This window comes from Labeo rohita, chromosome 20, assembly GCF_022985175.1.
Source record: "Labeo rohita strain BAU-BD-2019 chromosome 20, IGBB_LRoh.1.0, whole genome shotgun sequence".
Taxonomy (NCBI): domain Eukaryota; kingdom Metazoa; phylum Chordata; class Actinopteri; order Cypriniformes; family Cyprinidae; genus Labeo; species Labeo rohita.
Genome location: NC_066888.1, coordinates 21,690,233 through 21,704,160, shown reverse-complemented (window position 1 = coordinate 21,704,160; position 13,928 = coordinate 21,690,233). Strand labels below are relative to the sequence as shown.

At 35.9% G+C, this 13,928-nt stretch overlaps 2 protein-coding genes across 2 annotated transcripts; both read left to right on the top strand.

The window, feature by feature from the left end:
• The first annotated feature begins 509 nt into the window (after nt 1-509).
• On the top strand, nt 510-10,270 carry paplnb (papilin b, proteoglycan-like sulfated glycoprotein). The gene is made up of 14 exons (XM_051139232.1): nt 510-605; nt 701-754; nt 893-1,002; nt 1,086-1,146; nt 2,596-2,698; nt 4,234-4,364; nt 4,442-4,539; nt 5,681-5,882; nt 5,990-6,166; nt 6,249-6,399; nt 7,696-7,776; nt 7,883-8,024; nt 9,402-9,477; nt 9,558-10,270. The coding sequence occupies exons 2-14, from the start codon at nt 701-703 to the stop codon at nt 9,837-9,839; spliced, it is 1,668 nt and encodes a 555-aa protein (XP_050995189.1). The 5' UTR covers nt 510-605; the 3' UTR covers nt 9,840-10,270.
• A 688-nt stretch (nt 10,271-10,958) lies between these two features.
• On the top strand, nt 10,959-12,739 carry erh (ERH mRNA splicing and mitosis factor). Its single transcript, XM_051137809.1, has 4 exons — nt 10,959-11,094; nt 11,752-11,839; nt 11,929-12,049; nt 12,132-12,739. The coding sequence occupies exons 1-4, from the start codon at nt 11,092-11,094 to the stop codon at nt 12,232-12,234; spliced, it is 315 nt and encodes a 104-aa protein (XP_050993766.1). The 5' UTR covers nt 10,959-11,091; the 3' UTR covers nt 12,235-12,739.
• Nucleotides 12,740-13,928: the final 1,189 nt, after the last annotated feature.

The following is a 13,928-nucleotide window of genomic DNA, read 5'->3' as shown; positions in this document are numbered from 1 at the left end:
CCGTCAGAATGAAAGCCAAAACAGCTGATAAAGCATTACAATCAGTTAATGTCTTCTGAGAAAGTGCATGTTTGTAGAAACAAAACTAATTTTAATTTTTGGCTGAAATATTCCTTTAATAGACAGGTCAGATGTCTCTTTCAAGATCCTGTTATATCCTTCTGTGAAACTGATTTGATATATGTATTGTGAACTTGACATGATATAAACTTGACCTTTGACCTTTCTTATAAAAGACTGCAAAATGATCAAATGAAGATTTAAATTATGCCAAAATGTCTAAATAAATAGATATTGTGTAGAACACGATCTGTGTTTTTCATTTTTGCCAAAAAACGATGAATGATGAAGTGTGATCAAGTTAAACTAAATTAGATTTGTGCAGTAATCGCTGATTCATTTCCTTTTTATCATGATAAAAATCATGCATGATATTCTCCCAAGAGGGGTTAATTGTAACCTGATATGAGTAGTGTGAATTGCTAAGTTTGTGTACGTGTGCACAAAGGGAGAGATATTCAGTCCTGAGTGAATGGACATCACTGTCACAACTCTCTCGCTGTAATTGGGTGAACTTGGGATTTTCGAAGTAACACACTGAGAAGGTAAGTGACCATTTTTCATATAATTTAGAATTCTGAATAATTGTGAGTTTTGAATTTCAACAAGAATTTAAAAATGTCGTTTGTGTATCTTGAAGATGATGCTCCACTCTCTTCTCGGGATCCTGTGCTTGATCTCTGCAGTTTTCTGCGTGAGTAACGCAAAAATGAAACACATGCTCATTTTTATAAATGACTGCAGAATTGACTATTTTATTTAGATTTAAGATCTTTTGTCTTTGTTAGACTGAAAATCATCCGCTCATGATAGATATTGTGTTTGGTTGTAGGTGAGGCAGCCGTCTAATGATTACTGGGGTGAATATGGCCCGTACGGAGCTTGCAGCCGGACCTGCGGCACTGGAGTAGCAGTGAGAAGCAGGGTCTGCAACACTATGAGGTGAATGAACGTGTGTGTTTAGTATATTTGAAAGCTTTTTCTTTATAGCCTTCCTAACTCATCCTCTGTCTTTTAATATGAAGGACGGATGGTGGGCACAATTGTGTGGGACCATCAAAGTCCTACAAACTCTGTAACACACAGGTAAACAACTTAACACCCCCAAAAATACACAAACACTGTGTTTAAATATAGTTCATTTGCAAAAACAGATAACTCCGTTTAGGGCTGGGCGATAATTCGATAACGATCTAATTTTCCTATGAAGAGTTCGATAAATGTTCGATATAATTTTTATGTGCCAAAAGCGGAACGAAACAGCGCGACTCATTTAAATCGCGCCACAGGACCGTTCATCCGCTCGGACCAAAGTTCAAACTGCTGCGCTGCCGGGGCTCACTTAGAAAAACTGAGCACGTCGCTTCCGTTATGAGCGCAGCTGCAGCGCGCCTATATTTGAAATAACGAACTTGAGCGCGCAAAAGACGCCATATGTGAACGGCTCCGTCACGCGAGCACTAAACAGCGCTGTGAGATCCAGTGTGAAACACTTGAATTCAGCGATGAACACAAATGACTCTGTGATTCAAACTAGTTTAAAGCTGTTTGCATCGAGACAGTCAGAAGGCTTTTCAATCTACACATCGCCATCATTTACCATGGATTTACTGTAGTTACACTCACTGCACCATGGTATTGTGGCAGCAATGTGGGATATTCACAATGAATTTTATTACAGGAGTAATGGTATATAATTATACTATGTATGTATTTGCGATTAAGCTATAGCATGTGTGCATTTATACTGAATGTTTTTAGACTACTGTTTTTCATACAAATAGGCTACCTATAAAACTATGTAGTTATTTTTTACCATGGTATTGAGGTACCATTATGTGTGGTTTTAACTGTGTTTATTATGATTTAAAATGTATGCTTGCTACTATGGGAGACCAATGCTTAATTAAAAAAAAAAAAACTGTGTCAGAATAAATTTAACCATATAAAACTGAGGTTGCTACAGTTTTTACAGATGTTACTGATTGATAATGAACAAAAATGTACCTTTGCATCCTCAAGCTACTATCAAATGTGCATTTCTAAGAGACAAAAAAAGTGATATTATTATTATTATTATTATTATATTATTAAACTCATTAGAACATGCAGAAATGAATTTTTCTATTCAGATATTTATTTTGTTAAGAAAAATTAATGGTCTGGTTTCTACAACTTTCACTTTGGAGTCAAAATTTGAAATAAAAGATTTGACATTTATTGTGATAATCATCGATATCGACTGATATGAAAAAAATTATCGTGATATTTTGCCCATATCACCCAGCCTGTTTTTATTAATTTTCATAAATCATGTTTTTTTATTGTGTTACGATGTTTTTATTGTGTTTTATGGTGTAAGTTATCTTTTTTTTTTATTTAATTTATTTAATCAAAACAACCCAACTGCAGTTGATATTACTTAAAATACATAATAAAAAAATATGATTTTTGAACATTTTTAAAAATGGAGTTATCAGTTTTTGCAAATGAACTCTTCATATTTTTAACATATAACTTTTGTCCTCTGTAAAGGAATGCCCTGATGGATCTAGAGATTTCCGTGATGAACAGTGTTCTCAGTTTGACCGAATGGAGTTCCAGGGAAAACGTTACACCTGGCAGCCGTACTATGGAGGTAGAAAATGACACAAAGCATTTAAACAATATTACATTTTATTGATTATGGTTTTTATATGAGGAATTTAAGATATTTTGTAAGTTTATTTCTGTATTTGAGCTGCAACAGTCATAAGGATACATTTTTTAAACTTGAGATTTATACAGCTGAATAAATAAGCTTTACATTGATGTATGGTTTGTTAAGATAATATTTGGCCCGAGATACAACTATTTGAAAATCTGTAATCTGAGGGTGTAAAAATATCAAAATACTGAGAAAATCACCTTTAAAGTTGTCCAAATGAAGTTCTTAGCAGTGCATATTACTAATAAATGCCTTCATGGAACATGAATTTTACTTAATAACCTAATGATATTTGGCATAAAAGAAAAATCGATAAATATATTTTTGACTATTGCTACAAGTATACCTGTGCTACTTAATACTGGTTTTGTGGTCCAGGGTCACATTTAATAAATAAAATCAAAGGAAAAATAAAAATGTAAAATAAATTTTGTCTGGCTTTCCACTTAAAGTGTAAACACTTAAAAACTTCATCAAAATGATGAATTTACTTAATATAGCAAAAGCAGTTAGCTCATCCCGTTGCCATTTTTTCTGCTGTTTTAAGAATAAACCTCACTAAATGTGGTTATATGCACGCTTATAACAAGAAAAATTGCTATTTGACTTTTATAGATATATCTGTTTTTGAGGTTGTTTGAACATTTATTATTAAAAACATAAAAATGCTCAAGAGAATGATTTGTTATTTAAACAATTACTTTACAGTGGAGTTTTAATTTATTAAATGACAATCAGTGAAAGACTTGTGCAGAAATACAGTGTTACACTTATATAGTCAAACCAAAAAAAATTCAGAAACCAGATATAATTTTTTTTTATTATTATATTTTTTTTACTAGTGGGTGCAGGACACTATAGTTCATTTATGTAAGTGAGGATATCAAAATAAAGTAAACTGTGACATATTATACCCCAAAATTCTTTTACAGTGGACTACCAGTAAAACTGATAAAAAGTTGGGACCAAAAATTTGATTTGACATTTTGACTATGTTTTTTTTACATACCTTTCAATCAAAGTTATCTGACATTATCAAGATGATTTTTTTCTGACACAATTTAACTTTTGAGTTCCTATTTTATTACCATTTTCTAAACTATAGCAGATAAACTGTGATAATGTGACAAATTTTAAAGGTGTCTGAATAAATTTAGTTTGACTTTAATTCATTTGTGATTTTGAAGATGAATTTGTTCTGACACAGTTTAACTCTTAGTTCTTGTTATATTTTATTACCACTTTCTAAGCTATAGCAAATAAACTGTGATAATGCGAGAAATGTTGAAGGTGTCTGAATAAATTTTGGTTAGACTGTAATTAGATCTATGGTTAAGGGAATGGTTAAAAAATCTGAAGGCTTTCATATTGTTACAGTCATAAACCTTCCTCAGGCAGTTCATTGCACTCGTGTACTAAGATGTGCCTTTGTATGTAGTCACATGACCTGTTGTGTTTTGTACCAGCTTCAAACCCATGTGAGCTGGTGTGTGTGCCCAGAGGAGAGAACTTCTACTACCGTCACAGACCCGCAGTGGCGGACGGCACACCGTGCTACGTGGGGCGCAGAGACATCTGTGTGGAGGGAGTCTGCAGAGTACGTGTACACTGACTACAGCACAAAACCACACACACACAAACAGTTCATTCTAACTCCCTTCTCTTTGCTGTAAGGCGGTGAGCCATGGGGAGATTGTGGGTTTTGAGGATCACTCTGCTCCAGTCACCTCGAGACATGGTCCTGGAGCTGCTGCCCATCTGGACACCTACAAGTAATTTATGCATGTGTGATATGTGTATGCATAATGAAATATATGTGTACGTGTATGCTTGCATATATAGATATATACTTCTTGTTTGTTTAATGGGACAGTTCACCCAGACATGAAAATTCTGTCATTAATTATTCACCCTCACGTTGTTCCAAACCCATAAGACCTTTGTTGGACTATTTTAACGATGTCCTTACTACCTTTCTGGGTGTAGAACGTGTCAGTTGCATTGCTGTCTATGCAGGGTCAGTTCAGCAATATTTTAATTTGTGTTCCAAAGATGAACAAAGGTCTTACGGGTTTGAAACGACACAAGTGTGAGTAATTAATGGCAGAATTTTCTTTATTGGGTGAACTATCCCTTTAAAAAGCTGATTCAGTCAAGTATAAGTCTTTAGAGGACAGTAAGGGAACTGGTGGGCGAGGCCAAAACAGAGGGGTGTTTTTGACCACATAACCTAATTTGCTCACGTCAGAGTGACGTGCATTTAGGGGTGTGTCAGGTAAAGGACATCATTTTGCATAATTTAGAAACACCCAACAGTTTGGAAACAAGTTTAGAAACGCCACTTTTGCTCTGCAGAGACCTCATATTTGATTCAGTCACAGTCAAAACAAGTATAAATGAGTCATAAGTGAATCATTTATTCAGCCGATTTCTTCCAAAATACGTATTTAAGAATGAAAACAATTCTGAATTTGGAACTGCGTACTAGCATACTAATTTTACCATATTACCATATACTGCTGCTGCACAAATAGCATATATAATCACCCAGAGCAGATCTATACAGGTGGAATTGGGGAGGTGGAGGGTTTCTGAAGAACTCTGAAAGCGTACTGCGAACTGCTCTAGTGAATGCTAACCAGCATTTTAAATGTAAAGCAGCAAGCTTATTGGCTGCGTATGCAACATGAACCAATCAGCATGTGCCAAGTAGTTTAACACTGTAAATATCATTGGTTCGTGTTATGGGCCCATCAGCCTGCGCCTGTCATTTTCATGACATAATTTGGCACTAATCACACTTGCAATCGTGTGATTAGACAGCTATTGATTTACTGTTCCATGTGCAGATAATTAAGTAGCTGGCACTTATTTGTAACATTGTCATTACTTGTTTTGTGATTGTGGTTGTAGATACACATACAGCACTTTTTCAGAGTGTTCGCTTCACTGTGGTGGTGGAGTGCAGACCCGTAGTGTCTACTGTATTAATGATAGAACATCAGCAATGGTGGATGAATCTCACTGCACTGCACAAGGCCTCAGTAAACCAGCTTCCCAGAGGACCTGCAATGACCATCCCTGTGCCGAGTACAGTGTTGGTCCCTTTGGTGATGTATGTCTTTATTTCATTAATATCGACACATGCACTCACACATTTTTGCCAGGTGTTGCTCTGTTATTTCTAACTTGATAACTGTTCTATTCTGTTTTTTCTTCCAGTGTTCTGTGACGTGTGGTGAGGGACAGCAGACACGAGAGGTGTTATGTGTCGGGGGCAGAGGAGAGCGCATCACTGAGCACCACTGCAGGGGTCTCACACGTCCACATGACATCAGATCCTGTCGGAGACCAGCCTGCCACCAAGTTTTCGGATACTACACCAATGACTTCAGCCTGGTAAGAGAAGGCAGGTGAGGCGGGGCATAGAGGAGAAAGCTAAACTGTTTCAATAATATATTTCTCTACCTGTCTCCTTCAGTGTTCTCATAGCTGTGGAACTGGTACTCGCGAGCGCAGAGTGGTATGCATGGATTTGGATCACCATCAATATCCAGATGAAAGATGTGCTGCTTTCTCCAGACCTCATGCTGTGGAGAGCTGCAACACACAGCCCTGCCCTGGTGCACAAAGTGAGTTTATTCATGATCATTAACTGTTTGTGCATATATGTTTTTCAAAGAAGGATGTCTGTTTGAATTAAGACTCTAATGCTTTCCCAGGCTTGATTTAAGAAATACAGTAATACAGTAAACTGTACAATTAAAAAATATATCTGCAAGCAGCAATTAAGGGGCCAAGCACTACAGAAGCATGCATGGCCGCAAGCACCAGACCAACTGCAGCAATGAGTAATTGAAGCCATTTTAAGACGATGTTAATGAAAATGGGTGAAAAAGTAATATGATTTAATGACTTATCACTTTTGACCGGTAGTCAAAATGATGTAGTGTGTTCTATGTGAGGTGACAATGGCACACACAAAGTTTGGTGTCAATATGTCAAAGCTTTGCAGAGATACAGCCTCATACGTAGTCTGGCATCATGCCTCAAGTTTGTTCCATTGCTATACAGAAACAGTTTTGTCTATCAACATGAAATCCACAACTTTTTGTCAACTCGGTCTGAAGATGATCTGATTTGATTTTGGTGAAAATTGGACCAACAGTTGAGGAAGAGTTCGAAACAGTAGGTTTTCAACATAAATCAAAATATCCGACAGGAAATTTGGCCGACTATGGCGTAATTGGTATCTATGTTGTCGGTATGATTCAAGATATATTTTGAGACCATTTGAGATCATTACAAAAGGCAAATGCAATCAAATGTTATTAGCATTTTTGGAAATTTCATTATTAATGGTTGATATATTATATATATTATATATATATAATATTTCATATCTCCTGATCATTAGGCTACGCTGCAAACTGTGCAGGTAACCTCAGGTCATAGTTGTTAAAACACACACCAGGTTTCGTCTCAATACACCAAACCATTGCGGAGATATAGCCTCACATCCATTTTTGCGTGCTTTTAGTCAAACTTTTTTTTTTTTAGTCATAACTTTCCTGCAAGTGGTTTTGTGGTCCGCCATAGACTTAAAGAGCGGAAATAATAACAATGGCAACGGATGCAACAGGTGCCCCTAAAAAGGTTTTTTTTTTTTATATATATAATAATATAATATAATATAATATATTTTAAAAGCCATTATTCCAGTCTTCAGGTCACATGATCCTTCAGGAATCATTCTAATATGGTGATTTGATGCTCAAGACAATTATTTTTATCATTAATGTAGCACAAAAACAGCTGTGCTATTTAAAATGTTTGTGGAAACCGTCATTTTTGGCAGTCTGTTTTCAAGTAAAAAAAAAAATCCAGTGAGACGAGACTTATTCTGTATTTGTGTTGCTTTGCTTTAGCGGTGCCCAGCATACAGGACCCCAGTGATTATGAAAGCTCCTTGCGTGGATTTGTGCCTTATACCCACGATGCAGCCTCAGGTTAAAAAGCATTTGAAAGTAGTTTTAAATTGCTTTATGTATTCCTGACATTCTTATTTTTATTGTATATGTGTTGATTCTTGCTCTATATTTGCTCTGTTAACAGTTCACAGACCAAGTGATCCATACCCTGCAGTGACAGGGCCGCATTGTGCTCAGTCATATTATGGCTGCTGTCCGGATGGCCATACTGCTGCCTCAGGGCCTCGTGGCGAAGGCTGTACTTACGATGACTGTCATAGGTCCAGGTAGATACATACAGGCAAATGATCTGTGGACTGATATACTTTGATTGCTAAATAGACAATCAATCAATCAATCAACAAACCTGTATATACATTTTTAAATTACAAAATATGAAATAAAATATAAATAATAATATAAAAACACTGTGTAAATAAAATTTAAATAAATAAATAATATAAAATATACAGTGCTTTGCAAAAGTATTCATACCCCTTCATTTTGGCCCCTTTTGGTATGTTGCAGCCTTATGTTAAACTGCTTTAAATTACTTTTTTCCACAACAATTTACACTCCATATACCATAATGACAAAGCACAAAACAGATTTCTGACAACTTTGCAAATTTATTAAAAATAAAACACTGAAATAAGTGCATTGCATAAGTATTCATACCCTTAACTCAGTACTTAGTTGAAGAACCTTTACAGCCTTTTCTTTTTGGGTACGATGCAACAAATTTTGCACAAATGCATTTGGCAATCATCTGCCATTTTTTCCTCACCTCTTCCCCTCTCAAGCTCTGTCAGCTGAGGAGAGGATTGAGTTTCGCCACACTGCCATAAAGCCAAGATCAGTGGAGTGTTTCTGTGATGTTTGTCCTCCTGTAAGTTTCTTCCATTTCCATATATGATCATGGAGCTCAACTAGACCATCAGCTTCTTGGTCACAAGTCTAACCAAGGCCCTTCTCCATCAGATGCTCAGTTTGGCCAGGAGGCTGGCTCTAGAAAGAGTCCTAGTTGTTCCAAAGGTCTTCCATTATGAATAATAGTGGTTACATGCTTCTGTTAGCCTTCAGTGCAACAGAATTTTTTCTGAACTCTTCTCCAGATCTGTGGCTTGACACAATCCTGTCTCTGCTGTACAGGCAGTTCTTTTGACTTCAGGGCTTGGTTTTTGCTCTGATATGCATTTTCAGCTGTTAGACCTTGAAAGGTGTGTGCCTTTCGAAATCATGCTCTTTCAAATAAATTTGCCACAGGTTAACTCCACTCAAAGTGTGTTAACATCTACAAGTGATATGAATGCTCCTGAGCTAAATTTCAGCTGTCCCAGAAAAGAGTATGAATACTTATGCAATGGAAACATTTCCATTTTTTAGATCTAATAAATTTGCAAAGTTGTTACAAACCTGTTTTGTGCATTGTCATTATGGTGTATGGATTGTAGATTGATGTGGAAAAAAGTATTTACAGCAGTTTAACATAAGGAACATACCAACATAACAAAACATGAAAAAAATGAATACTTTCGGTGCTGTATATAAAAATTTACAGTCTGTTTTAATAATGTCCAATATATGATCAATTCAGTATAATAACTTCACAGCCTCTGAACTGGCCATTCATATTCTTTTTGTGTGTATCTGTTTGTTGATAGATACGGCTGCTGCACTGATGGAGTAACAGCTGCTCATGGTTTTGGAAGAGCAGGATGTCCTGATTTCCCCTCTAGAGTAAAATGCATTGATTTTCACCCTCAATATTCCTCTATGCTCTGTGCACACTCTTTACACATTATCTCTTTTGTTTTCAGGATTACAGTCCAGTCCGTCAGCCCTCTAGTAGCGTGTGCTCTTTTGCACGAGATGTTGGGTCCTGTTATGAATGGACGTCTCGTTTCTACTTTGATTCTTCCTCTGGCTCTTGCTCACAATTCTGGTACGGCGGTTGCGAAGGGAACGGCAATAACTTTATCTCCAATGAGGAATGTGAGCAGACGTGTAAGACTTCTGCCAGAGGCCTTGCTCCAAGAGAACCAACATACAGGAGAGGGATCAACGGGATCAGAGGATATAGACAGAGATCCCGTGCATAATGGGTCACTGAAATCCCACAACAAACAAATCCAGCTTATATACATGTAGACAAAACAATTTATTCAAGGTATACGCAGTCATTTGTGCTGGCATTTTGGGTTTAAATCAGCTATCAACAATCTGTCGGCATTATTTTTTATATGTAAAACTTTTTAATGAGGAAAATAATATAATTGCCCCCTCATGCTTTTTATTGTACATTCAGAGAAATCACATTCACAGTATTTGTCAAACATGACAGCGTCAAAATAGCAAGTACAATTTTCACACATTCCAACCTCAAGATTAAGATGTTTCATCAATTTAATGAAAATAAAATTGTTGCGGAATTATGTTTTAATATAAGCTTTCCTTTCTTCATTCTGTGTTTCTATATCTGTACACTTTGTACTTCAATTGTATGGTCTTGCTAAGCCATTAAAGTGTTAATACAAACCAAGAACACTGATTCTTGATGATTTCATCTGAAAAAAACAAAAAAAACAAATCCTACCCATATAGCACACAGACATAGCAAGATGTCAATTTTGCTATGATGACAACAGACGTCTGTAAGATGTCAGTTTTACATACATTCTAAATAATAAACATCTTAAAGACATCTAATAGACGTCTATTTGACATCTTATAGGAAACGTCCTATAGACGAAATGCAGATGAGCAAACACTCTCAAAAATACATCTTCCAGATGTAAATACAGACGTCAAATAGACATATCCGTGATGTATGTGTGCTATCAAGGAAAGGATTCCAATAAGACAACTGTACATGATTCTAATTAGAATTTCTAATATATTTGGAACCCTATAAGATTCCTATCAAGGACTTCCAGTACAAAAGTTTTTGTTCTTATCCTGTTTATTTTCTTTGCAGCAGCTTCGAAGACAGTGTACATAAAAGAGAATGATTTAAATAAAGTAAATCTCACTGGAATGGTTCCGAATTATGATAGAAATTGCAGTTAGAACAATTTTCTTATTGGAATCTTAAGTATAGTTTTTAAGGGAACAAAATATATTAATTTAACGGTTCAGTCAAAAAAAAAACAAACAAAAAAAAAAAAACACTAAAACGGAACACTTTCTTCAATTTTGTCACAAGACTTCAATTCTGAAAATCCAACACTTCATCGCCACTACCGGAAGCGGATATTCGTTGCACATTTATGTTCTTTCTGTAGCTGCTCTTCGTGATTAGCCGTCAGCGGTTACCACAGACTTCATCGCGGTTTTTAGATACCAGGACCAGATATGGTACGTATTTCACTGTCTTATTTTGTATTCTGGTGCATATTCTAGACGTTTGAATTGTCCGAAGGTCGTGTTTCGACGGCTACACTGACACGTTCAAGAAATATTCAAGTGAGTGAACCCGCGCAGCTAGCAGCAGTGGAGCGAGAACGTCGAATGTTCACGAAATGAACGAGTTTTGAAATCCACTGGAATGTTACCAGAATTCCTTCTAGAATTTAAGAACTTAATAGAAAGTGTGACTTGAACAAACCTCTATGTAAATTCACCAGTCATAGTAACTGTATTTGTAAGAAGCATCTTGACTGTTTTGTTTTGGGGGAGGGTTGGAGTCCAGCAGCTGCTGTTTTCAGCGTCTTATGTCAGAGATTCCGTTTGAACATTAGAGTTATCTTTAAGTTTACTTGGTTTATATGTCAAACAAGAACTGTTAGATTGAATGTCAGATTAAGAAGTCATACTTTCTAAATATGTGCTATAGTAATCACGCTCTTAGGAGTCAAAGCTCTGTCACTGGCAGTAGGGGGCTCCACATAATTGGGTTATTTCTGGCGTGTTTATATGTACAGTGTTTAAGTCTTTTTGCTTTGTAAAACGTGTATTCAAATCTAAATGCAGATAGTATTTATTTACACTTGTTTTTTTCTTCCTGATGTTCAGTCTCACACAATTCTGCTGGTGCAGCCCACCAAGAGACCAGAAGGCAGAACATATGCAGACTATGAGTCTGTTAACGAATGCATGGAAGGTAAAATATTTTATTTTAGAAGGCTAGAAATTAATGTTATGAACAATTTCAATGCATTATATCTAACTCTTTGTTCTCTCCAATAAAAGGAGTGTGTAAGATGTATGAAGAGCATCTGAAGAGGATGAACCCCAACAGTCCCTCCATCACATATGACATAAGCCAGTTATTCGACTTTGTTGATGATCTTGCTGACCTCAGCTGTCTTGTGTAAGTAAACTAACTCATTAAACATGTACAAGGGTACAAATGCTTTGAACAATGTAGTAATTTTCTCATTTTCTGGTCACAGGTACAGGGCGGACACACAAACCTACCAGCCCTACAACAAAGACTGGATCAAAGAAAAGATCTACGTGCTTCTGAGGCGTCAAGCCCAGCAGGCGGGAAAATAAGGAGTGTAAATGGCTGAATTGTTTCTGATGCTAGTCCCCAACTCTATCAGAACTACGCCACATCACAGGACAAACATAGATGAACCGAGTGGTGATGCCGCTTAGTTCAGATTTTGTTGAATGCATGTCTGTTCAGTCAGTATGTCAAAGCATAGAGTGAAAATATTTTGCATTTTAAATCGCATTTTTGTAACCGGAGTTAGGGACTTGGGTTATTTATCAGATTAGAGGGAAAGACTGTGGGGGGAAAAAAGGGTTTAGGATTTTTTTTTTTTTCAGTCCCTCTCAATTTTTGTGTTTTTTTTTTTTTATTATTATTGTGGTTTAATTATTCTTTAATTCAGTGAAGTTTAAAATTTACACATTTCAGATTATGGCAATGGTTCTGAGTCTTATATCCCAATTTTTGTCCTCAGTGCTGTTACAGATTTTGTTGGCCCTGTCTGTTTTGTGTATGTATCCAGTAGTCACCACTGGAAAACAATAAAAATCTTCTCACACAAGGTTTTGATGCCAGTACTTTTTTTTTTAACATGCTCTAATGTTCAAAAGTTAGGTTTCAGTAGGATTTTTTTTTGTTGTTGTTGAAAGGGTTAAATGCTTTTTTTTTCACCATGGATGGATTAAATTGATCAAAATTTACAGACTTCAGTGTTTAAAAAAAGAGTTCTGTTTGAGAGAAATGCTGTTCTTTCAGTCTCATTTATCAAAGAGTTCTGAAACAATTTATAAAAATATTAAGCAGAACAATTGTCTTAAGGATAATAATAGATGTTTGATGTTATATGTTTCTTGAGCATCAAATCAGCATATTAGAATGATTTCTGAAGGATCATGTGACACTGAAGACTGGAGTAATGATGCTGAAAATAAGCTTCATGACTGTAATAAATCACACCTTTATGTATATTACTATAGAAAATTTGTTTTAAATTGTGTTATTTAACAATATTACAGTATTTTTAATCAAATAAATTCAGTCTTGGTGAGCAAAGACATGAAAAAGTCCAATTTTCTAAACTGTAGTATGTGTTTTACAGCATATGCCAGAAAGTGACTTGTCAACAAACTGAATTTTTATTTATTTATTTTATTTTTTGACCTTGGTCAGTATTGTACATCTACTCTACTTGTCAGAACAAAGTGATACTGAGCTTTTTTTGGTCATTTGCATGTGTTAAGGGTAATTGACTCATCTCTATATTCTCCGGTTTATTTGTTAGAAAATTTAAGTTCACAGTACGTACTTTCTGTTATGATATGATGTCATGATACTCAGATCTGACTGTGTTTAAAAACATAAATAGATGCTTCACAGTTTGTATCCTAACCAAGACTAAAAATGCAAATTTTGTCCTTAACAACTCCTTTGTCAAGGAACATGGGGAAGGTTTCAGTGTAAAAGGAGGTAGTATTTTCTGAAACAAATATGAATAGCATTCGTGACCATCCTGTTTTTCAGCTCTCAGCAGCACACTGTAGTGTGGCATGAATGTCCTGTTTATCAGCTACACTGTTAATCACTCAAATAAGAACTTGCTGAACAAATTCTCTTCTGAAACACTCAGCTCATACCAACTTGTGAGGAAGTGTGTGCATTTTGTTTATGACAGTTACTGGGTAACTAAGGAAATAGCTGAGCACAAAGCACTGAAGTATCAACAACACAATACTAGATACAAGTGTAAGATAGT